The 25,969-nt window shown below is 42.2% G+C and overlaps 1 protein-coding gene across 2 annotated transcripts; it reads right to left on the reverse strand.

The window, feature by feature from the left end:
* Positions 1-8,329: 8,329 nt before the first annotated feature.
* On the reverse strand, positions 8,330-18,716 carry LOC143105865 (LIM/homeobox protein Lhx2-like). Of its 2 annotated transcripts, none has more exons than XM_076269992.1 (5): positions 18,522-18,716; positions 16,934-17,136; positions 15,436-15,806; positions 10,687-10,892; positions 8,330-8,620 (listed from the first exon to the last, which is right to left on the reverse strand). In XM_076269992.1, exons 1-5 carry the CDS (start codon positions 18,639-18,641, stop codon positions 8,330-8,332), a joined length of 1,191 nt encoding a protein of 396 aa, XP_076126107.1. In that variant the 5' UTR covers positions 18,642-18,716. The 2 variants fall into 2 exon arrangements, with proteins under 2 accessions (XP_076126107.1, XP_076126106.1); XM_076269991.1 differs by having other exon boundaries at positions 8,330-8,569; positions 18,522-18,641.
* Between the last annotated feature and the right edge of the window lie 7,253 nt (positions 18,717-25,969).

A 25,969-nucleotide genomic window follows, 5' to 3' on the forward strand; every position in this document is an offset into this window, starting at 1 on the left:
ACCGCAAAAAAAGCAGTTTTTCCTAAATAACTACCTGCACCGTGGCACTGAGGATGAAGAATCTTTTATGGTATGTTGGTCTCAAGGGCCCACGTCAACCTGGGCCCAGTTTCCCGATAACGACGGAGACACGCTCTTACGAGGGTTTTCTACGATTCATCTTACGATCGTTCGTTTGGTTTTTCTGACTGTTTCCCGAACATGCTCGTAGCGTGAACGCGCGTGCACTGCTCTTAAGATGCTCTTTAGGGGAGCTGTCCACGTTAATAGTTCTGAAATATCCTCTGATTTGACGGTGATGTCAGGTGACTGCACGTCACAGCTATAGGCCTACCATTTAAACTTCGGATCTACACATTAATTCACATCAATACGAAAATAGAAACACTTTGACATCTGCATGTAAGCATCCCTAGTAGGTTATATACCACACAGAGACATAAATAATTGTAATTATTTTAAGATTAGATTGTTGCACCATGCAATAATTTTTCGCGGTGTCACTTTTGAAGATAAGAAAGAAGTCGAGTAAGAAAGAGAGGAAATGTGTAGGCTTAGATTTTGATGCAGTAGGCTACAGACTAAACCACATGTTGCTTTCTCTGCTTTTTACCTCATAGGCCTAATAAAATATAGCCTTCACTTAGCAAAGATAATGTCAAACTATTCTGGCAACATCTTGTTTCATAACTTGATTGCATTTTTGTCCGCTTTTCATCACATTATTATGACCATTAAATGTAGGCTATTTTGCACGCTAAAATCTGATTCATCACAGGTAAACACAATAAAGAATGGGAACGTATAAATTGGATTATGTATTCTAAATTGTAATTCCTCTGTATGTCCTGTTGGTGACCTCAGTGAGAAGCACTGTTAAGACGCTCTTAGCCAGTAACGAGTACTCTGGAGCACTCGTAGATCTACGAGTGTTTTCACGATGCTCTTAAGCTACGATGGTTTCGGGAAACAGTCGGCAAATCTTAAGACGTTCGTAAGAGGGACTTTACGACGCTCTTAGGCTTAAGATGCTTTCGGGGAAGTGGGCTCTGGCATTCTCTGGGGGTAAGCCAAGTTTCGTAGAATTTCATCCATGGGGGGGTCTAAAAAAATGTAGGTTATGTGTACATTTAGTGACTGTACACTTATTGGCCTGTAGATCGCGGTGCACACATATACACATGCACACACACACAGTTACGCACATACTATCGGTATTAGAACGGCCGATACATAATTACAAATTCAGTAGGATTAAAAGAAAGCCAAATATTCATCATCATCATGGCTGCATTTCCAGTAGATAAGTAGTTGTTTGTCCACTAGATCGCGCATCGTTGCAGTGAGACGTAATTTTGTTGGAAGTTAAAAGTGGGTTGGAAAAACAATGGACGCTTCCTACAAGGACTGTACTTTACCGCAGAGAACGTCTAATGAGGATAGGATGATGTTCACATGAAATGTAATTCCCATTTCTTCTTGAAGCCGAAATAAATCTGAGGATGTTTATCGGACATGCTTGGTTTTTACTGCAGGTACGTTAATCTTATAATATCAATAAGGACCTAGGTACAATCATGTTACCGTTTGCGTTGGTTGAGTGATGGAGGCCAATTTGATTGCATTTGTAGAAAACTATAAATGCGGTTATACCAAGCAAATTGATAGCAGCACTGTAATTGTATGTTTCGACTGTCATTTGTTGCACGTGCTACAAAAATCATTCTGTGCAATGGAAGATTTACCAACGTTACACCGGTCTGATACAGTTTTGCCTATACATGCGTGAGACTGAGACGCCTGTTTATTTGTTTGAAGTGTGTGCAGGGTGTGAGAGGGGAATCGATGTGCTTTGATTCCAGCTTGTAGTTGTAGTCTGTGAGATTAAAAAGCACGTGTGTGTGAAGTATCCAAACAATGACACCTCCATTTCATTATGGCTGCTTTAGCAACACACCTTAAGCTACTGTGTAGTGGGTCCCATTTAGAAGTCGCTACTTCATTCGGGCTTTCCTTGACTCATGGAGCTGCGTGAATTTTATTACAACTTTTCGCACGATATGGCAGTTTAAGTCCGCTTGATACTGTAAGGCGTAAGCCATTGGTTTCCAAAGGAGATTTTATTTGTGTCGCCAGCATAGCCTATTGACAATTTATGTTGTAAATAGGCCTACCTTATAGGCCTACCTGTAGCTTAGGGAAGCTAACAGCTTTCTATTAGGATCTAGTTTGTTAGTTACAGTTTTGTCATAACTCCCTGATGCATTTTTGCATTTAGAATAGGCAGAGCGTGGATATCTCAATCGGAAAATTAAACAATATCGGGCGCCTATGGACTAGGCTGGGTGAACCCAGCCTGATCTGCCCGCTATTTATTTTTTGATTTCTTAAAAGATTGAGCTTGGTCTGGTGAAAGCCAGACAAGCCATGGACCTCAGTTACACAATGCAAGGGAACATGAATCAGCCTATATTTGCACGAACAACAACGGACAACAGCTCTTCAACTTTGGCCCGTTAAAATGTGTGTGAGTCTAGCGACGCATTTCATTAAGGCCCATTTGGACATGTCAGTTATTTGCACCACTGGTTAGATGTAAAACAGCATTTCATTTCAGACTACTGTTACTTAATTTGTGCATTTACAATAAAGTATCACATGAACTAAAGATGACTAAAATCTTATGCAGAAAATCCATCTATCCAAAAATGACCTTTGTTTTTGATAGCTGTTGAAAACGGCATGGAACTGACAGAGATGTTTTTGTTTATTAAGAAATAAATACATAAATAAATAAATAAATAAATATATAAATAAATAAAAATATAACATTATGCTGATACCTTTTGCTTTTCCCAAATACAATGTAGCCTAGGTGTAAGTGACCTTTCATCAATCCAGTTGCAATGGATGAACTGTGATGAACTGCCCTACTTGTGATTGTTTAGAGATTTTAAAGGTTTTATAACAATGCTACAACTTCTTTGGCTATTCTACAATCTATTCACCTTTTCAGCACCAGTAGGCTACTTTCTGTGCAGCCGCACACACACACACACACACACACAGGCATGCCAAACAAGCATACACAAAAGTTTCAAGAGTGGGGGATGGAGTAAAAGATGGAGACAAATTGATGTGATTTATTTTCCCGGAAAGGTTGTACAGGACTGAGCGGCGGTCATATTTTGTACTGCTATGCGGTACATCTAGTTTATTTATGTGCTCTGCCTGTTTCACATGTATGCCCATTTGTAGTGCAGACTACTCATCTAACAAAATAATCCTCTCTAAAGCCCTATCTTGTTGATGTGATTGAGATAGACACCCTACATGGGTGACTGTATAAAAGAGCTTTAATGGCTGTCTGATGTCTGTGTTGCTGTTGTTTTGCCAGGCTTAGATTGAAAGCAGCAGTAGCAGCAGCGTGCTCTGCCTTCCTGTTCAAATGGAGACCAGCAAATAGCAATTACCGCCCAATAAACCTTACAAACCTCTTAACTTAAAGCCAAACCAAACTCCTTAAAGCACGTTGTTATTCTGTAAATCTGTGTTTATTTACTGGGTTGGAGTTGTTAGATTAAAGGCTTTTCAATGGCACATATAGGCAAATTCTTTTTTAAGTGTGTAGATTGCATAGCGATGTTGATATTTATTCCTTATTTATTCATGTAAAATGTAAGTCCTTGTCACCAATCACAGTAGACAGTAAAAGGGCCAACCAGTGCATTTGCTGGCTAAACACTATTTGAGTGTACTTTTGCAGCTACTAACTGTGTGTGTGTGTGTGTGTGTGTGTGTGTGTGTGCGTGTGTGTGTGTGTGTGGCTGTGTGTGTGTTTGTGTGTGTGTGTGTGTGTGTGTGGCTGTGAAATAGAGATGCCTGATATGCGGCCCTCGAAAAAGGATAGAAATAGAACCGTATCCAGGAATGTGCTTATGTTCCCTAACAGAGAGCTTTCTATTCCAGCAGAGCTATCAAAGCGCGTCCCCGGTACCTACCCACAGTGAAGTGGTTTCCGTAGTGCCTGGAGGAGTGGGCTTGGTGCAGAGTAGACGCGAACGCATCCTGCATTCTCACACGTGGCAGAAAAAAACAGCTGTAAACAGCATCATTGAATTTACTGCGGCGAAAGCAAAGCTGAGAGAATCCTGCCATGCCACAGTAGGTGGGTTTACAGTACATGGACAGTTTTTTTTTTTTTGTCATTCCGATTAAACTATTCCGAAGTTCTATTCCAATGAGGTGCTCTCAAGCGCTTTAGACTCTTTGATTGGAATCAGGGGCTTAGCACCAGATCCTGGGCCCCTGCATGGGCAGTCCTGATGGGCCCCCGTGTTCCTCAACCCAGGTAAAATAAAATATATTCCAGACTTTTCTAGGGCCCCTATAATCAGTAGTGGTTTTACCCCCAGTCTGACGCCCCTGATTGGAATAGCCGTTGCTCCTTTACTTCTGCTTGAGAAGCTACAGCGGGTAATCCGACTGACCGTATGCGTGGCTGTTCAAACCGACTGACCGTATACATGGCTGTTCAAACCGACTGACCGTATACATGGCTGTTCAATCGGAATAAGAACGGAATAGACCACCTCTTTCATTCCGATTAAAATCTAATCGGATCGGCAATTTTATTCCGATCATGGTGTTTATATGTGTAATTTATATTCCGATTGAGCCGTTATTCCGATTCTAATCAGAATTATGAGTGTCTATGTACACACACCTATTGACTGGGTTCATCTGGGTTGGGCTGGGCTGGGCTGGACTGATCCAAGCTGGGCCACGGGGGTTCATCTGGGCTGGACCGATCCAAGCAGGCCCACGGGGGTTCATCTGGGTTGGGCTGGGCTGGGCTGGACTGATCCAAGCTGTGCCACGGGGGTTCATCTGGGCTGGGCTGGACCGATCCAAGCTGGGCCACGGGGGTTCATCTGGGCTGGGCTGGACCGATCCAAGGTTCATCTGGGTTGGGCTGGGCTGGGCTGGACTGATCCAAGCTGGGCCACGGGGGTTCATCTGGGCTGGACCGATCCAAGCTGGGCCACGGGGGTTCATCTGGGCTGGGCTGGACCGATCCAAGCTGGGCCACGGGGGTTCATCTGGGCTGGGCTGGACCGATCCAAGCTGGGCCATGGGGGGAGAACCGGCACATGGGGCCTGCAGAGCTGAACATAGCAGAGGAATTCCTCCCTGTCGCGGGAACGGTGCCAGACGCTCCCTAATCAGCCCCTCCTAGTGAATAGAGGCCCTTTCCTCCCCGGGCCCACTCAGCGAGCGCTCCTCTCACTGTAAGAGCGGGGAGGGGACATGGCCAGTGACAACTGGTTTGGATTTTCAGCTCCCACACTTGCAGCAGGGGTGAGCCAGGGATGTTGGGGGGGGGGGGCTGATGGAGGATGCCTTTTTTTAACTCAAATAAGTCAATTCATTCTAAAATAACAGGAACATGCTTTACTGAAAAAAGACACTTGGTCAAATTATCATTTATATCTAGCAACTTCTGCAAGTTCACTGACTTCTTAAAACCATCAAAATTAACAAAGAACAAGATACCCTTCTCAATATCTAAAATATATGATGGTAACCGATAAAGTTCTACAGACCTAAAAGAGGAAATAATTACCATGTTGAATATTCGATTATCTAGCTTGTCAAATTTTTGCCTGACAGAACATTTTCAGAGGCACACATGTCACTATGACAGGAGTGTGAGTGTTGGGATGTGTGTGTGTGTTTTCACAGATCTTCTCATCCCTGTAGTGTGTGTAGGCATTAGAGCTGGTTAGAACTGACAGGTCATAAAAGAAGACAAAACTAAATGCTTAAGATGATTCAGTTTTATATTTTTTTACACAACTGAAGAGGAACATCAAAGGGACTGAGCGTGAATTGTGTGTGTGTGTGTGTGTGTGTGTGTGTGTGTGTGTGTATGTGTGTGTGTGTGAGCGACAGAGAGAGACAGAGAAAGAGAGAGAAAGAGAAAGTGTGTGTGCCTGCATGTGTGTGTGTGCGTGTACACGTGTGTGTGTAAGAGAGAGTGTGTAGTGTGTGTGTCTGTGTTAGTCTTCACAATATCAGTCAAAACTATACAACATTTTCAGCCAGCAGCCATTGATAACCTTGGTAATTTTTTCCCCATTTTTCCCAACACTGTCACGTCTCACAGTTAATATAAAAAAAAAACAGAAGCGCTTTACACACCATAGAAAATGACATGTTTAAAAACAATACATCAGTGTTCCATATGATAGAAACCAAACTCTGCCCACGTCTACATATTTTCCATAGATTCATACTGATGTCAAACACAAGTAAAAATATGACATGGACCATCTTTCATATACATCATTATAATCATGCTACAAAGCCTTCCAAAATATTATTATCATATTCAATTTCAGTGCATTTATAATCAGTTTTCAGAGTCAAAGTGAATCTGCCCCGAGCTGACTGGCTCCAGGAGATAACAGCGAAACTAGTCCAGTGAATTGGAGTGAGGTAAGATGTTGACAGTTGACAGAGTAAATGTGTTGCATCGGTGTGTATACCGCGTGTGTGTGTGTGTGTGTGTCGTGTGCCGTGTGTGTGGTGTGTGTGTGTATACCAAGTGTGTGTGCGTGTGTGTGCCGTGTGTGTGTGTGTGTGTGTGCCATGTGTGTGTGTGTGTGTGTGTGTGTGTGTGTGTGTGTGTGTGTGTGTGTGTGTGTGTACGTACTTGTGCCTATACATGTATTCAACCTAATATTCTTGACTGCTTGGTGTTACCCTTATTTCTAAATGATTGAGATAGTTAAAAAATGACAAGGTCTGTGTGCTTGTTACCATTTCGCTACTGATTATTGTATGACAGCTGTTAAATTGTAAATATCACTGCCATAATTATTTACAACTGAGTGTGTGTATGTGTGTTTAAATGTGAGTGTGTTTATGTGTGTTTAAATGTGTGTTTGTGTGTGTGTGTGTGTGTGTGTTCTACAGAGGGAGAGATGGTAATTGAGTGAGTATGTGGGTGACTGTTTTTGAGTGTGTACACAGAATGCAGAGTTCAAAATTCATGAAGTAAGTAAAGGGGTTTTGCAGAGCATAGGCAAACACACACACACACACACACACACACACATACACACACACACACACACACACACATACACATACACACACAAACACACACACACACAGACACACATTCAAAGATGCATACACACACACACACACACACACACACAGAGAGAGAGAGAGAGCGAGCCCGTAGCTTGTCTAACCCTTTTCTGTCCTATGCCCTGCTGAGTACCACCATCCATATTCAAACAGCAACAGTGATGAGGAGCGCGATGCTCATGAATACTGAGCTCTCCTCCTCCTCCTCCTCCTCCTCTTCCTCAACTTCCTGCTCATCATGCTGGGCAGCAGAGTGAGGCGTGAAACTGGAGTGCGGTTCCGGCGCTTGCTCCGCTGCATAATTATTCACATTAGAATAGAATTAGCTGCCGACTCAGCGACCGAGTCATCAAGACCCAGAACTGGACCGGTACTGGCCCGGAGTCTCTCTCGCTCTCCTTCTCTCTCTCTCTCTCTCTCTCTCTCTCTCTCTCTCTCTCTCTCTCTCTCTCTCTCTCCCTCTCTCTGACTCCACAGTTAATACATAAATAACGGGCCGAGGCTCAGAAATGAAGCTCTGTTTGTTTGCTCTGCAAAATCTCTTTCTGTAAACATGGCATGAGGAAAATGCTAATCTTTAAATCTTCAGGAAAAAAAAAGAAGAAAAGAAAACAGAAACAACAACATCAACAGAAAAGATCAAAAGAAATAAAAAGAGTAACACATGGACATTTGTTCTGCATTATTCTAAAATAGACTACTCAAGAGTGAAACTAGCCAGAGTTCCTTTCTCTTAGTTTGTCAGTTTACAACAGTTCACAACGGTTTACGTCGGTTTTACCGTTAGTGGTATTCTGGCATCTGGAGCCAGTCGTTATAGCGACAGCCACCCCAGAGGGGTGGACGAGGGGAGAGGAGAGTGACGTCAAGAGAGGCCGCGGGTGCTGGTGTGGACACTAGCCTGTGGTGCTCTCTGGAGCCATCTTGCTGCATTGCCAAACTTCGCCCGGCTGTTGTGACGACGGCCTTACGCATCTCCAAACAAGCCCAGCGAAGGCGAGGAGTGTATGTGGTCTGTGGTCAGTTGGACGTGGTAACGATCGGGTTTGGTCAGAACCTTCTCCCGACTGCCAGTTTGTGAGGGCACCTGTGCCCGTCTGTGGTCTACACAGTGGACGTACGGGCAGGCGGGCATGCCAGTGTGCCAGGGCATCGTGGGCGGCGAGCATCAGAAGAGGCTGGTAAGGGTGGTCTGGGAGGGGCTGCGGCACTCGAGCACGTCCATGCCCCCGGGCACTGCGCTCAGCACCGACGTCACGGTGGGCATGGTAGGGTTGGTGAGGTCCGTCAGGGTGGTGGGCGTACCGGACGGACTCATCGACGCGTTGGAGATCTCTGAGGCGGGTCCTGAGGGTGTGCCACCCTGCAGCGCTGAGCCGTCCGAACCTTTGTCCACGCCCGTGTTCTCCTGCCGCAAGAGGTTCCGTCGGAATTTGGCCCGTGCGTTCTGGAACCAAACCTGAGGACAGGAGTGGGGTGGGGGGAGAGGTGGGGGGTGGACAGACATGATTTAGCGTAACTGTGGAGGGGAATAGTCAATAGTTTTCTGTTTCAGTTAAAGAGATGGGAAGGATGGATAGAGAAAGAAAGAGATGAAGAGAAGAATTGGGAGAGAGAGAGAGACACACGCAGAGGAGGAGAGAAGTGGAAACAGGGAGGGGGGTGTTAGTGAAAGAGATGGATAGAAAGGAAAAAAGAGAGAGAGGAAAGAAGGGGAGAGAAGAAAGAGAGAGAAAGGGAGAGGACAGATAGAGGAAAGAAAGGGAGAAAAGAGAGAGAGAAAGAGAGAGAGAGAGAGAGAGAGAGAGTGAGGAAAGAAGGGGAGAGAAGAGAGAGAGGTGGGAAGGGGAGAGAAGAGAGAGTGCAGTGGGAATTTTTGATATTGAATGACAAACAAGGCAAAAGAAAAGGCTTCATCAAAGCAAAATGACTGCTTTGTTTAGTGCAAGAAGTAATTAGAGCCATGAGATTTTCAGCACATTTGGTGTTCGCAAACCTTTTTAGCGTTGCTTTTTGTTCTCGGCTTTCCCCAAGATAATTTGCTGTCGTGTTTGCAAGAATCAAGAATGAGTCTCAAATTGTCCTCCTTCTGAATCTATTTGATGTGACATATTAACCCTTTTATCACTCAGCTTGGCACAAAAACAGCTGCTACCGAATGTTGTTTTCAATAGGAACATTCTCACTATTTGAGACCTTCATACTTGCAATTATTTTAATGGTGTTCTGCAAACAGAATAATATTTATCGAATTAACGATGTCTGTCATGCTGTTATTCAGCCATTTGTGCAAGTGAAAAAGAATTCACTGGTAAGAAGATATTCAGGAAAAAAAAACATTCAGTAGCATTCAGCAAAGACAATCCTCAGTAAATACTTTATATTATGTGTAATTATTCTCAGATATTGAGTGTTGCTGAAATGTCAGTGAGAGAGAAATATCTCTTTCTTGTCAGTGAGAAGAATAAGGTTTATTTGAGCTGTACTCCATCTCATAAATAAGTATAAGTATATAAGTATATACTCTTTTGATCCTGTGAGGGAAATTTGGTCTCTGCATTTATCCCAATCTGTGAATTGAAACACACTCAGCACACAGTGAACACACAGTGAGGTGAAGTAACATAAAATGAAATCCCATCAGAAAGCAGGATTAAAATTTGCATTAAAATGACAAACACTAGACTTAGCCAGGCTCTCTCTCTTTTGAATCTGACAACTCCCTTTGGCCTCTGACAATAAGAGTCAAATTAGGAAGGTTTGCTTTGAATACATTGGGAAACAATTTAAAAGTTTAGTACAGTTAAAACATCCTGAGTCACAAAAGTAGTACAGATTCCAACAGAAAACAACATAAGTAATGTTGTAGTGTCCCAGAACCCTACAACATTACAGTAACCAGAATAGATGTGGGTTCAATTCCCGGCTTCCACCATAGTGCCACTTAACGTAAAGTCGTCTCCTGACTCTTACGCTCATTGTGAACTGCCCAGGTCTGGTCACTCTGACTGGACCCCGGCAGCAGGAACTGAGTCTAACTGAGTTTAAAGGCACCTATTTGGACCCAGCCGGTAGGAGCTAAATCCTGATTTTCCCCGATAAGATGGCCAAAATGAACATAGAACCTGAAGGCTCTGTATATACATGTATTTAAACTTGAGCATAAATGACCCCTCAGTCAAACTGGGCTCAGAGCCATCTAACAGAACTGAAACAGGGCATCTACTGTGACTGGATCTGAACTAAAGGGAAATAAAGGCATTTAACTGGAACCGACCAGTAGCAATTTACGTCCAAACGGAGCTGGGTCAAACTGGACCCGACTGGTAGGACCTTATTAACTTGACCCGACCAGCTGGAGCTGAGGGCACTGAGGCAACTTCTCAAATCAAAAATCAAATCAAATTTTATTTGTCACACACACACAAGGCACAATGTGTACCCGTAACATGTGTAAGAGATGCCAGAATATAGACGTGTGTACGTGTATGTGTGTATTTAAACAATGTCTGTGTGAACTCTTACCTGCAGGACGCGTTTGGTGAGGCCAGTCTTCTGGGCCAGCTGTTTGAGGTCCTTGGCGTCGGGGTTGTGGTTGATGGCGAAGTACGATTTCATGGTACGGAGTTGGTGGTGCTTGAAGGACGTCCGCATGCGCTTGGTCTTCTGACCCGTGCTGTACTGGGAGTCGCGATCCATGGGATCCCCATCGTTCTCGTTACAGCTCAGAGCTGTGACACACACACACACACACACACACACACACACACACACACATGCACATTACATTAGTTTTCAGTTAGACGTCTGAAATTGACACAGCTCAAAGGGAAGAAATATATCTAATCACACAGACTGTGTTATTTTTTGAGGCTTTGTTCTTCTTTTTACTGTCAAATACAGTACACAGTAAAGACAGTAAGATCAGTTCTGAAAAGTTCAGAGCCAGTCAAAGTCATAGAACAATACAACAAAATTAGCAGTGCATTACCTTCATGTGCATAGTGTGTGCAAAGTATGTTGTTCTAAGTAAGTATATATAGTATAATAAGTATATATATTTTGATCCCGTGAGGGAAATTTGGTCTCTGCATTTATCCCAATCTGTGAATTAGTGAAACACACTCAGCACACAGTGAACACACAGTGAGGTGAAGCACGCACTAATCCCGACGCAGTGAGCTGCCTGCTACAGTGGCGCTCGGGGAGCAGTGAGGGGTTAGGTGCCTTCCTCAAGGGCACTTCAGCCGTTCCTACTGGTCGGGGTTCGAACCAGCAACCCTCCAGTCACAAGTCGAAAGGCTAACCAGTAGGCCACGGCTGCCCACAATCACACACACAATCCCACAATCTACACTATCATCAGGTACACGTAGGATACACCTATCAACAAAACCTCCTGTCTGCATAGAAACTTCCAGAGAATTGCAGTAAATGATTGGCGTAAACTACTGGACAGTGGTTCCTGGTCATGACTGACCGCTGAACGTCACTCTGTGGTCATTACTACTCTCAGTGTTCCTGTGGCTTCCGCACTCTCTCTCTCTCTCTCACAATGAAATTTCAGACAGACAGACAGACATCACAGCCACACACTCTCTTACAACAAGATAACACACACACATACACACACACACACACACACACACACACACACACACACACACACACACACACACACACACACATCATACCACAGCTCCACTGCTGCCAGATCAATTCCAGTGACAGTTGGCTAGTGCAGAGTGTTGAAGAGTAACATGAGTAAAGAAATATGGACATGGCTCTCAGAACGCCTTTTCATCTGTTTACACAAACACACACAAACACACACCAGCATTGGAGTTATGCTGTAATGGATTTTGAAGAATGAAACACCTTGTTGTTCATGACAGGATGCTAAAATCAAAATCAGCATTTATCATCACACCTTTCCTTCTTTTAAAAAAAAAAAAAAACTATGTGCAGATTCCGCAAGTATGATGAGCTGTTCTCCAGGTATGACTTGCTATGGCCGTTCTCTTGTGCATCTAAACTGCTTTTAAAATATTGGAGCAAAAATATTTAAGTTTTCCCCAAGTTTTACAAAACTGATTTGAATTATTGGGGGCCCTAATTTAAGTGCAAAACTAAAAATGAAAGCTATTGTGTGTGTGTGTGTGCAAACAGTGCACATGGTAGCCTATTATCGAAACAAATACATTGATTATCATCAATACATTTATTATAAAATGGATTTAGCAAAGTTAACTTTAGCTAGCCTTACATGGTATTAGATTGACTGAGGCCCTGGACTATCCGGTACTGAATTGGAGGTGGTACACTACCATCACACCAGGGTCCGATCCATTTCAGAGTCTGACGTTACCTCAGAAGCTCTGGGTCTATCAAAACATGAACTAAGAATTGAATCATATGTGCATAACCAATAATTAAAAACAAATATGTCTAAATAAATCAATAAACCATATATGGATATTTTTATTAATTGAAGCATACTATTTTACCTTCTGTGTTACATAGTCTTTTAGCTGAATTAAAATGACAGGCGGAAATGTGCTCTAGTGCTCCAATAAACTGGAGACTAATATGCACTCTCAACAGATCTTGGCAGGCGATTAAGTGTGGCTAGACACATAGCAGTTCTGATATGATGTTTTATGTCACAATAGCAAATATTAGTCATTGAAATATTGTCAGCGCAACACTTAACATAATTAACCTTTGAAGCTTACAGAGAGGCATGTGGAATATTTTCTCAAACAGAGAGCTCAGCTGCTTGGACCATACACATCACACAGGGGGGGGGGGGGAAATCAGGTAAATCTACTGCTCGCTTATTTGACTCAACAATAAACATACAAGGGCTGTGATTGCGCACAGGACTGTATAGTCCACTTTTGACGGCAAGGGTTTTACAAATCTTTACAAAACACCTACAAACACAATGAATTATTTAACTACGCCAACTTGTGCTATTGCAAAGATATATTCGTTGACATCAATCAATATTAGCCAACGAGTAGCTTAATAATGGGACACTGCTCGCGTTTTCCCAAGTTCATATCTGTTTCAATATAAACTGCGCTTTGGTGTCCGGTCTCTAACCTGAGGGGGGCGCCAGTGATCCTAACAGAGACTATTTTTGAATACTGACTAACCAAAATTGTATCAACTGTTTACTGAGCTAACCCGCTGTCGGTGGCGAACCCCCTTGATTCAGTCTTCAGTCTTTCCGCACGTTAAAGCACTTTGTGTTTTAGGCATGAGAGATGTATCACAAGCAAGATATATTAGAAATTATAGCAGAATTGTTTGATATGAATTGCAAGATTAAACAAATTGGATAAAACGCAAAATTTGTTGTTTTTTTCTAATCGGGTTATTTTATATGTAAAGCATATTCTGGTCTCTCTCAATGCCTTGTGTGTGTTGCTGGTGGTATTGCTTTCATTTGAGAATGCATATTCAAAGACAATCTGAAAATAGCCTCAGATGTGTGTCTTGTGAGTCTGTGTGGATGATAGAAAGCATCTGTCAAGCAGGGCTCTCTGTCCAAAAGCAAAAGCCGTACAGAAAGGATGGTTTACTTATTTACAGTTATAATTAACACTGCCATCTCCGTGGACCACTTAACACTTTATTTTTATAAAAAAAAGTAAGAGAAAAAAATAGAAACATACTTCACAATTTGGTGCACATTAAAAAGTTCAAATTGTGATTGTGTTGTACTCGGAAATGAGCGATTCTGATGCTCTGTGGAGTTCTTGGCAAACGTGGAAAAGGATTGTTTAACTACGCAAGAGCCACCCCCACCCCCCTCCTCTCTCTCTCTCTCTCTCTATCTCTTTTTCACTTTCAATCTCTCACTCGTTCAGCTCTGTCCCTCTTTCTGTCTCCCTCTCTCTCGTCTCTCTAATCTTTTGGAGGTCCTGGCTTGCATCTAAGCCATTTTCCACTTGTCCGGCTCTATAAGCGTCCAGCATTCTCCTGCTTGACCCTCCGTGATCGATCACTGGTGCCTAATGGCCAAGTCGAGGCGGCCCTTTCCGCTGCGGGACAACTCCTCACGTCCTTCCTGCTCAAGTGTACAGCAGCTCTTTCAACCCAACCAGCACTTGGGCACTTTTCAGTTTCAGACCTCTTCCAAAAAAAAAAGAGAAAAACCCCAAACTATTACTTTGTCGGAACAGTACTTAATAATGTCTATAGACAAGCCAAGGCTAAATCCTTCACAGGTCAGTCAGATTTGTCTGAACTGATGTGAGGGGAAAATATTTTTACATTTCTGTTGTTTGAGAAATGCTAAAACAACACGTTAGGTAGGGCTGTCAACTGAACAGTGCGTTTAAAAAGGATGACCAATTGTAAACTGCTCAATTGCAACATAGCCTAGGTCTGCATGATCACCTTCAACATAAAACATCGCTTTTCTATGCCATGTATCGAATAATTGAAAGCGCAATCTTATGATAAATGCTAAATCACATGGATGTTTTTTTTAGCAAAGCCAAAGATGAACATTATGCTGTAACTATTAAACATGCGTTTGATCTGTAGCCTACTGATTATATTAGGCCTGTAACGTCGCTGCCATTTCATAACATGCTATTTCAACAGGGATGTAAAATAACACTGTCTACATTTGTACACCTACGCAGATACATTTTGTGATATTGTATTGCTCACAAAAGGTTGATCATAAAAGAGGAATAATGATATATGAATATAATTTTAACAACTCGGTTACAAACGTCAAAACACATCCACCCCTCCGTATAGGCTATGCACATAATTATTTGAACTTGATAAGTGCATCCCCATTTTGGCATTACCTGCTATGGTTTCCCGACAATGAACTTTCGACATAATAATCACAAAGTTCTAATGTCATATCCATTGCACGAGTCAACATCTACTGGCGTCACACACGTCTTCGGTCTTCGTGAAAACGCATGCACGTGCATCCAAAAGTGCGCATAAATCATAACCTACTTTACGGAATTTGCACTGGGAAGACAGGGTGGCCACTCCAGAGTCTATAGCGGCCAGACAATCTCATGAACTCAAATGTGTGTGTGTGTGTGTGTGTGTGTGTGTGTGTGTGTGTCCGACAAATCATAAGCACCTTGATACAACAAGAAAGGACTTGAGCATTAGCTGCGATTGAGGACTCTTTACAATCATCTCTTTTACATCTACCACTAGCCCACTATAGACATTCCCTGCACCCCTAATCTGTCAGAGGACGAGTGCCTGAGTAAAAGGCCCTACCTGCATTGTAGGCGGCTAGATCAGCTCCCGGCCCAGGACTCTTTCGCTTCCTGGGTCGGCCTTTCTGCACCGTGCTGACGCCGTTATAATATGAGAGTCCCAACGGTCCAGCCGTGCCCAGTCCTTTAGCAGACACTACATCCGAGTGATTGAAATGTGCCGGATAGTCCCCCTGGATGAGGCTTTCAAAATGGAGCCGACAGTACACCAAGCTGTCCTTCATTCCGAAATGGTCCCCCGTCGTAAGCATTTTGTTGCAGGTCGTGCAGGTGAAACAGTTCAGGTGGTAGACCAGGTCTCGCGCCCTCATCACCATCTCCGACGCCGAAATGCCCAGGTGACATCGCGCGCACCTCTGCACTGAAAACCTCCTGCAGAAAAATATATATGTTATGTTCGTTTTGTTCGTGTTAATCCCATGAAACAATAACAATTTCAAACAAAAAAGTTGAACACATTTACCCAAAATATTTAACACTCTGAAATCTAACAAATATAATTTCCTCTTAAGATGAGTTTCTTTACTAACCAAGTAACCACATAGGCAATACTACAGCTGGGCACATAGTGCATACAGAGGCATTGAGATAATCATAACATTAATGACATTTAGATAGATAGATAGATAGATAGATAGATACTTTATTGATCCCCAGGGGAAATTCAAGGAATTTAACATTTAACGCGTTGCATTGGGAATGTATCTGCATAAAGTGTATAAACAGAACTTTCAAGAGACGCGGAACTGTTTTGGTTTAATTAAAGCAATTAAGCTTAAAACGAGCTGTCTAATTCATAATGGGCGCTCTTATCCATTAATTACACCATACTCACAATTGCTCGTATAATTTGACAGAGTGGCTTTAGAAAAGACTCTCAAAGCCCATCATTATTTAATTACCTTATTATGGACCCAAACCCACTTTACAATGCTGAACTGGAAGGCTATCACAAATAAACGCCTTAATTTACATCCAAACCCATATAGCTCGAGTTTAGGCCTCGTTATACACCAAACGAGTGACATTGAGCAGCTAAAGCGATGAAAAGTTTGGAGCCTCCACACACAAACACTTTTCTTGTGCAACTACTATGGCATTGACATTTTGTCGTACTAAAACATAATTAATATTCATGACCCCCCCCCCCCCACACACACACACACACACACCGGTCTGATAAAGGGACGCATGGCCCAGTAGCCTACTTCTACGTGGACTGTGAATCAGAAGTTTTATGAAATAGCAGATGTATACAAAACACATATTTCTTTGTTGTTGTTGTTTTAGATTAGGTTAGATTAGATTAGATTAGATTCAATTGTATTGTCATTGTGCAGAGTACAAGTACAAAGACAACGAAATGCAGTTTGCAATCTAACCAGAAGTGCAAAAAAACAGAAAAGTACAATGTGATACAAAGTATAGACAGGTGGTGTATAGACAGGACAATATTTTAGCATTCGCGTCTGGTACAAAGACTTTGTTTTGTTTGTTACCTGTAATAATCCTCCTTGCAGTAGATGCTGCCGTCTTTACTGAAGCAGGTTAGCTCGGACTCCAGGTTGAGTTTGCATTCACAGCACTTGAGACAGCGCATATGCCACTGCTTGTCCACGGCCAGTAGATAGTAGCGGTCCGAAATCCTCCCACCGCAGCCGGCGCACAGGGCCACCCTGTCCCCGCTGATAGACGGCATGCTCTGGAGAGACGCATACACAACACAAGGGCTTACCACCACCGAGCAGTCGGATAGAGCAGGGGACGGGGCAAGAACAGCGGCATGTTTCATCACCATTCCCGCTTTCCTGACAGAATTATGCAACTAGACAACAACCCTGATAAGACCAGAATAGACAAGCTGCTGGTATGGTCTAGGCTCTCCTTAGCAGCGTCTCTCTCTGTATGTGTGTGTGTTTACTGGAGTGAGTAAAACCTAGTCAGCCTACAACCAGATGGGAGGGGCATCATTTCAAAACAAAATCTTATGTCCCACAAAGTAAATTCAATTCATTTGACATTACACACTTTGCGATCTACGACATCCCACACTACACAAACACACCGTTAGGCTATAACATGATTTGTGATTACAGTTACTTTACTCGTCATTATACAGATATCTTACCTCTACAATTTCTAATAAGTTCAGTACAAATAGGCAAGACGCTCACATTGCAGAGGTAGCTACAACTGCATAAGTTATATAAAAGGTTAGTATTCCCCATATAATTGTTGGGCATGTGAAATGTCAGTAAACAATTATTATTAAATAGCACTATAATCAATAAAAACATATTTTTTGAAAATTTGATTAGAAAAAATGTCATGGAAAAAATTAGACATATGGAAATATTTATGGAAAACGTTGGTATGCGTGCGGGACACAGACACACAACAAGCCATATACACAGCACACAGACAAACACAGGCGGGCACACAGAAGAAATATAAAAAAAACCCTGAAAACTACCATAGTTATTTCGATCCACTCTCTTTCCTAACGAATTTATACCAGATAACAGCAGACTGTCCAAAAGGTAATACAAAAATTAAATAATCTTAGGACATTTATATTAAGCCAGATGAACTTCAACAAGGCCTTAAAGCGTTGTCTATGTTTACAAGGCTCACAAATAAATATATTTTTTAAACAATATAGAATGAATAATTAACTGAAAACTGTTAACTGTAACTACCAGAATCCCATATTAATAGTTAATAATACCTAAATCTCTACGGTAAACACCTTGCAGTTTTGTTCATATGAAAACTATAACTTATCTCTTATCATTTAAAGCATGGTGCTTTGACTAAAAGTTAAATACATCAGTAACTTTGTAATAAAATGTAATAGCTTAAATAATTTCAAGTACGTTTTAACAATGCATTACTCAATGACACAATGCCACTAAATACAATTTGTTCTTCAGAGTGATTTCTAATGTAAGTAGTAGGCTACCATTTGTGTTTGTAGCATACAATTGTAGGCTATGTTTGTTTGTTGTTCTTTTTAATTCAGTTTACAGATCAGTCATCTCATCCACTACGGCGAGAGCCTGAGGGAGGTTAGGAGGTTTCTCTTACCGTTCCTGTCTCCCCCATGTCTATTGCCGAGCTGATCGCCGACGAGTCGCCTTTGCCTCTGCGCTCCATCTCCTCCATAACGCCCTGCATCTCTCCTCCAGGGAGACCGTGGAAAAGCATCGTTGCAGCCGACGAGAGCAAATTACACGTGCTTCCCTCTGATCTGCAAGCCAAGATTTCCGTAAGACGCAAACCCAGCCCCATGAATCGGAAGTTCAAATGACCTTTTTTAAAAGGAAAAAAATGGGGCAAGTTAAGATTTGTTATGCAGCGGCGTAGTAGGCTACTACCAGCCAAGTCTTGAGTCCAATTCTTTATTTTTTGGGGGGGAAAACGACGAATCCCTTGAAAGAATCAATCCTTGCACCCAGCAAATCTTAACAGCTACCAAAAAAAGCCTACACGAGGATTGTGAGATTCCAGTATTGGCTTAAAACGTACCAGCAAAGCACGCATTTGCTACTGTGCCTTACACTCTGTCCCTGTGTATTTTCGGATTGGGCGTGTTGGGGATTCATTTGTCAGTCAATAAATATACTGAAGTTCACTCAAATGCCTTCCCCCTGAAAGTTATAAATCGGACAAGTGGCTCATCGACTGTATTTAAACAGAAGGTGGAATCAGTTCCAAATACATTACATTACAACATAATCCAGCATATGTGCCTGAGAGCGAGATGAAGATAAAAGCACATCTCAGTTGAAGAAAATACACGTGTCTTCATGTTTCTGCCATATCCTCTGCATTTTGGTGCCACCGGAAGAGAATAAAAATCAGAAGCTGTTACACTATTACACGTTGCTCTGGATGCAAAGGCGTATCAACTGATGGAATTTCATCAAACATAACAATGGCTTGTGCCACCTGCTAAAACCGATGTCCTTTCTCTTTTCAAGTAATTATTCACAAAAGAAGTGCTGTCGCCGTTCAAAGTAGATTTGTTCCTCTGTGGTTGACTTGGATGCATGAGTGGCTGAGAAAATTACTTGGTTGTGCACTGAGTTTGTGTAATTCCAATCTGGAGTGTGTGGTTGCCTGCGCGTGGCATCCCTGTTCTGTACTAGCGTCTCCAAACCTACTCGCACACCCTGCTACGTACAGTCCGCGCCTTTTCTACCGGGGACCTATACGTCACGTCCCAGAGCTGATGTTCATTGGTTGTGTGAAGTCGTCAAACTCTTGATATCCTTCTACTCATGGTTGTCGTGAAGATTTCGAGCTTGTTCAGCCAACAGCAGCCAGGCCGACCGGCTCCACACAGGGCTGCCAAGGCTTTGCTTCAGTGCAGTATCCCCGGACCCATGTGAAGAAAACGCGTAGGCCTATTTGGCGTTTGAGCGAGAACTGCGAACAGTTTCCTAACGGTGATTCTTGTAGTCTTCCAATGGCAGATAAATGGGAATGTGTGTTTGTGCGTATCAGAAAATGTGTGTGTGACAGACATTTTTTTTAAATGTGTCAGTGGCTGATTTCTTCAGCGCTCCATCGTCTTGGGAAATCAATACAAATGTAATTAATATCGCGAATCAGTCAAGGCTTTATTTCCCCCAAAGCGCAATGAAAGTGACATCTTATGATATTACCTGATTTGCCAACTTCTTTGAAAACATCTGCTACATCTCGGTCAGTTGCTTCAGAATACACACACACACACACACACACATACACACACACACACACACACACACACGCGCGCACACACACACTCAAAGGCACCAGGGACTAAGCGCCAACAATAGACTCCAAATGTGCTCTCAATGTCAGGGAATCACCAGTGTGTCATGCATCAGCTAGAATATGTCATTAATTGAATAAGATAATAAACATTCCTGTTACGGTGTGATTCTTCAACATCACAGATCCATAACATTTGTTTAAATGGCAGAATACTGGATGATTGTTTGTTCAATTTCCCCATTATTATAAACATGTATTTCCTTTGAAATTATATCGGGTTAATTGCAGGTGTGAATGTTGTGATGTTCTAAGACAGTAAGTAAACTAAATAATGCATTGGCGAACAACTCATCATGAATGATATAGGGAAATATAAAATGTGCAGGCCTTTATTTCCGTTTTGACACATTTCTGTTGCAGTAGTAGGCTAGAAAAGCTTCCTTTTCAACGTGTAGCCATAGTGTACACCCAGGCCTATTACAGTTGTATTTCATGTAGGCTAAATAGCAAAACAATAAAAAAAAAATGCAGAAATTAAACAGTAACGCAACAGCGTTTCCATCAAATGGTGACGTTTCTGCTGTGCTTTTGTTTTTATTATTATTGGTCAAATAACAAACATGCACTCCTTAAAACACCAGGTAACACGTGCGTAATAGTCGCACTATGATAAACAATTCTCATTTTGGCTCAGGTCGCATGCAATGTTTTAGATCAATCTTCGTATGGCCAGATAAGGCCCATGGCTTATTTGTCAGTGTCAACGATTTCATTGCAATTATTGCCTTTATGCAAATCTTCCCGTCAGCTTGCACTCCGTCGCCGGATCGTGGGTGGGTGTTTTGGTCGCATGTGTGTAGGTTACGCCGACCAAGTTCACAGGGGACGAGAGGAGGGCGAGACAACCCTCATGCTTTTGCGCATGACGTGTTCATCAAGTCACTGCCAAATCAGATCGCAGTCTATAAAATGCCACGCAGCGCGGCATCAGTGCTCTGCCTAATTACGTCCCCATAGCACACACACACACACACACACACACACACACACACACACACACACAAGCACACACACGCACACGCTCACTTCACCCGTATACTTGATTCTCCAAGTGTTCTTACTCTTTCGCAAAATGTTTTCTGTTTCTGACGTTCCGGTTCCCCTTGAACCAACCCCTAATTAGAACTCTGATCCTAATTGGTCGAGGGTATTAATTAGGTGAGCAGAAGGGGTATAGTCTTCTCCGTTCCGCCAGCAGTGGTAGTATGTAGGCTAGGCACAGATAATTAGGCTGGCCGAATTAAGATAATTCTCGCTGCCGCTCAGTTGGCCATTATTATGTTATATACCAGTTTTGCCTGAGGAAGGGGAAACAAAAAGTAGTGACCTATGATAACGTAATAAACCACCCTGTTATTATGAAACTGTTACACAGTAACAATTGAATAGTTATTGACACTCTCCCCCTATCCTTAAGACACATATATTTGTTAATAGGGCGGCCTAAACCTATTGCAAACGTTTAGGGCAGATAATCCATTTCACGAGTGTCTCACCCTTGATAAATAAATGATGTGGTGAGCAGAGTGTTGTTTGGATTGTGTTATTGTACAAGTCAAGGCAGAAGACCTACTTCGCTAATGTCATTTGAAATTTGAAAAGCTTGACAGTAGCCTATGCAGTGGAATCATGCAAAATGTGAAAAATAAATAAATAAACAAACAAACAAACAAATAAATAAATAAATAAATAAAATCAATAGGTAAGGGTTCAGCATGCAGTCTGCAGACCCGAAAGTTCAGTTCATGCCAGTAAGCAGAGGAACTATTTTCTCTTAAAAGGAATTATCTCGAAAATGAGGTATTTGCAGATATTGCAGTTTATATTTATTATAAAAATAAATCTGAATTTATTTTATCAATAAAAGAGAGTGACGCATGGATGACAAGAAGTTTACATGTTTGGCTTAACCTAAAAATCAGCTCACATAGGCTATTGGTCATCATCCCACTTAGTTTGTTATGCTTAAAGGCCTGCTTCAGAACCAGAGTAAAATGAACCTAAGTTACAACTAAATCATATTTAATAATATAATAAGCACATAAATTGAACACAATGAAAATAAAAATAAAAACACAAAACTTGATAGAATAATGTATTATTATTATTATTATTATTATTATTATTATTATTATTTGGTAAGATCATAGAGGTGTTCAGGAAGTATCATAGTAGCCGATACCTAAACCGTAGGCACAATTTGGCCTTAGTTTATATTAAAGTTTTATAGCACAAATATGAAGAGGCATGTTAAGCTCCCAGATCCTTATGCTAATGAGCTCCCCGGTAATACCCTTAATTGAATACATGCATATTTATAATCTGTGCACTCTCTGTAGAATAATGCTGGCTCCTTATACATTAAACATTGTGCTGAGTGTATGTCTGCGGGCGGGGATGAAATAGGCTTCGAGATTGCGGTGTTCTGTTAAATTGGGTAGAAAAATTTACAAGAAATTTCAAGACATTCTCCTTATAAAATACACTAATGGTCCAAAATGAAGAAACAGCAGGTATTTTTGATTCTAGCTGTACCTGACTTCATCTTCCATTTCATCTTGCCTGTGCAGGTTTCTAAAGGGAGTATCGCTGTCTCTGTAACGCAGCAATCCAAGAATTGTTCTCATATCATTTGTCAAGCGGTGTTTGATTTTAAACGGTCTGCTCTGATCTCCTCACCGATGGAGTCAGGGCTGATGATTGTAACTCGTGTTTAATGGGTTGTGCAGCCTATTGAAACACCGCAGAAATTGTTCACGTTTTTGTCTGCCTTTTCATCTCCCTCGTGACAATTTTATCAAGCCTTGATCAAATCTCCAACCCCGCGCTGAGAGTTTGGGATGCGAGCTAAGGGACCTTCGATTTCATGTGATTTCATTCAAGCCAGCCTCGGCTCCCCGGCAGGGTTGCAGCTGAGCGTTCCGATGAGGAGTCGATCATAAATCTTTAATAGTAACACCCAGTGAAACACGACAAGAGATGAAGGAGGAAGGAAACGTGATAAAAGTTAGAACACAAATACGCCTGGTGTGGATTACTGAGAAGAGGTGGTAGCCAACCAGACTAAAAGATACCAGTGTCAAAGATGTCTCTAAGAACTGCTATCATTTTTCAGTTATGTCTTTACATTTTTAGAACTGACCCAGGCAGGCCTTTAAGCCTACATGTCAACATGCAAATCAAACAATAGGCCTGCTGGATTTGCTACAAGCCGTACGTGTTGTGACTGGACGTAAAATGCGATAGAAACCTAAAGCAGCCTTTTCGCATCACATAAAACAGTAGAAGCCAAGTCTTAGTAACAATTGTACATCAGCTAATTAAATGTACATCACAGCAGGCAAATGAACATCTGCGGCGCGTTATGGGTTCACGTCCAATGAAGGTGACTATTTGCTCTGAAGTTGAAACCTGAAGGCTTTCTGTAGCAGGCAAACAGCAACCCGCTAATGGGTTCAAGGCACGACCTTTGACTCCAAAACGGATTCCTTCAGAATCAAACTTTTCCGATTAGGTGTTAGACCGGAAACGTGTAACAACTTCCATATCACCTTTGCCTTTAACTGAGAGTGCGAAGCACTTGCGAACTTGGCAGCGCGCGCCTGGAATAGTGAGAGGAGAAAGAGAGAGGATGAGAGAAATTCTGATGCAAGAACTGACTTACCTATTTTGATAATGCCATTGAAAGACTACATTTAGTAGCCTAAGAATGTAACCGTGATGACTAGAAGAAAAAACACACAGTCAAACACAGCAGCAGACAGGCCCTTTACAATAACTGCATTTACAGTAACCACAAGAAAAATACAAATCCCAAAATGCCTTTCTTTTTCCTCATCAGCAGTAATGACCAAGGCTCAGAAGGCTTTCATAAGGTTCATAACTGTATTATGAATAATAAAGGTATTTTGTGTGTGTGTGTGTGTGTGTGTGTGTGTGTGTGTGTGTGTGTGTGAGTGTGTGATATCAGCAGACAGAGGAAAACTCACCCTGCTTTGGAAGGAAGAGTGGAGCAGAGCTGGTTCCCTTGATGGAGAGAAGTGTTGCGACCGATTACCTCATGTGATGAAACAGGGCCATAAATGATGCAGGGACACTGAGCTTCAGATGAACACCAAAAAGACGGCAAACTAGGCCCTCTGCTGCTTCCCAGGATACAGGAAATATTTATGGTGCTGTTTAGTGACGTAAGGCATGTTCTTTCAGCAGGCACTTACAGTAATGTTGGTCCCTATGCTATGCCAGTGTAGACTTGGTCCACAAATACTCATATTATCAGTTTATTGTCATTACAATAGACATGAGATAAGAAGTATGCCGTAGAAAATCTGTTGCATTGCTTTTAGGATGGACGTTGAATAACTGGACAAACCCAAATTTGTACAAGGGGCTCATAGTTCTCAATAACTCTAATTATCTTCATATATTTTCTTTTTGGTATCAGTCATGCTTTTGGTTTATATTTTTATACTTTTAAATTTAAATCTAACTGAAACATTTTAGATTTGATTTTGGGATTGATTTGTGTGCTGTTTAAAGCTTTGAATTGTTATCTGTTTCGTATGGAGAAAATGGGTCTCTCTTTAACCGCTGGTTTTGCCAGCGGAATCGATGGCACCTACAGAGTGGGTAAATGTCAACAGGAGTGCTTGGCACAGAGTTGTGTCAACTCTCCTATCTCTCTCTCTCTCTCTCTCTCTATCTATCTTTCTATCTATCTATCTGTTTATTGCTAGTTGTCTACTCTAAGCTGTCTCAGTCCACCTACATCTCCATGTGACCACCAATTGCTGGACACCAGCTTGATAATTAAGCTCTCGGCTGGGTGGCTGTGTTAGCCAGACAGCTAGTAGCTTGTTAGTCGCCTGTTTCCTGTCCTGTCTGAAATCCGTCAGGATTGCAGTTGAGTTGCCCAATTTTGTATTTTTTTTTGTTTTTGTTTTTGGGACATGGACACTTACAAAGTTGGGAAGCCTTTGTCTCTTTCTGGACCATTATAAACTTTCAGCATCCTTTGGTATTGCAGTTACCTGCGTGTACCACACTGTCCATGCAGTGGTGGGATCTGTGTGCGTTTTAAAGACGCGCCAAAGGTCTCAGGCAGAACGAAGCCCGACAACAAAACTGAAAGGGAAAAGGGAGGTCGGCGGCTAGCCCAATCAGCATTCATGAGGTCAGCAGGACACGCCTCTTGTGCAGGGCTAAGTGTTTGGACAGGCACTCAGTTTTGTTATGCGTTTGCTGAGATCCTCGCTTCAGTTCAGAAGAAAAGAGGAGCAATGAATCGAAAAACAGGACTGTTTATTGGTTTTGTGCCCCGGTCTCTTTCTCCCTCTTTCTCCCTTTTCCACCCCTCCCTTTCTCCCCTCTCTCTGTCTCTCACCCTCTCTCTTCCTTTCTCACCCTCTCTCTTCCTTTCTCACCCTCTCTCTCTTGCTCTCTCTCTGTATCAATCTCAATAAGAGCATAGGATCTTTTCCAGTATACACAGGCGAGATTAGGCCATAAAGACCAGAGCTGCATAATGTCCTGAAGAGGCTGGCACTCTCCTCTGCTCTGCTCTCCTCTCCTCTCTTCTCCTCTCCTCTCTTCTCCTCTCCCATCTTCTCCTCTCCCATCTTCTCCTCTCCTCTCTTCTCCTCTCCCATCTTCTCCTCTCCTCTCTTCTCCTCTCCCATCTTCTCCTCTCCTCTCTTCTCCTCTCTCATCTT

Source organism: Alosa pseudoharengus, unplaced genomic scaffold, assembly GCF_046254945.1.
Source record: "Alosa pseudoharengus isolate Yale_2024_CS ecotype anadromous, Long Island Sound unplaced genomic scaffold, YU_APseudo_1.1 YU_APseudo_1.1_scf_6, whole genome shotgun sequence".
Taxonomy (NCBI): domain Eukaryota; kingdom Metazoa; phylum Chordata; class Actinopteri; order Clupeiformes; family Clupeidae; genus Alosa; species Alosa pseudoharengus.

Coding starts and splice junctions, on each gene's coding strand:
- LOC143105865 (XM_076269992.1), bottom strand. CDS start 18,641: ATGCTTTTCCACGGTCTCCCTGGAGGAGAGATGCAGGGCGTTATGGAG. Junction 10,893..15,435: donor TCTAGCCGCCTACAATGCAG/GTAGGGCCTTTT, acceptor TGTGTGTCACAG/CTCTGAGCTGTAACGAGAAC. Junction 8,621..10,686: donor TCACCAAACGCGTCCTGCAG/GTAAGAGTTCAC, acceptor TCCTGTCCTCAG/GTTTGGTTCCAGAACGCACG.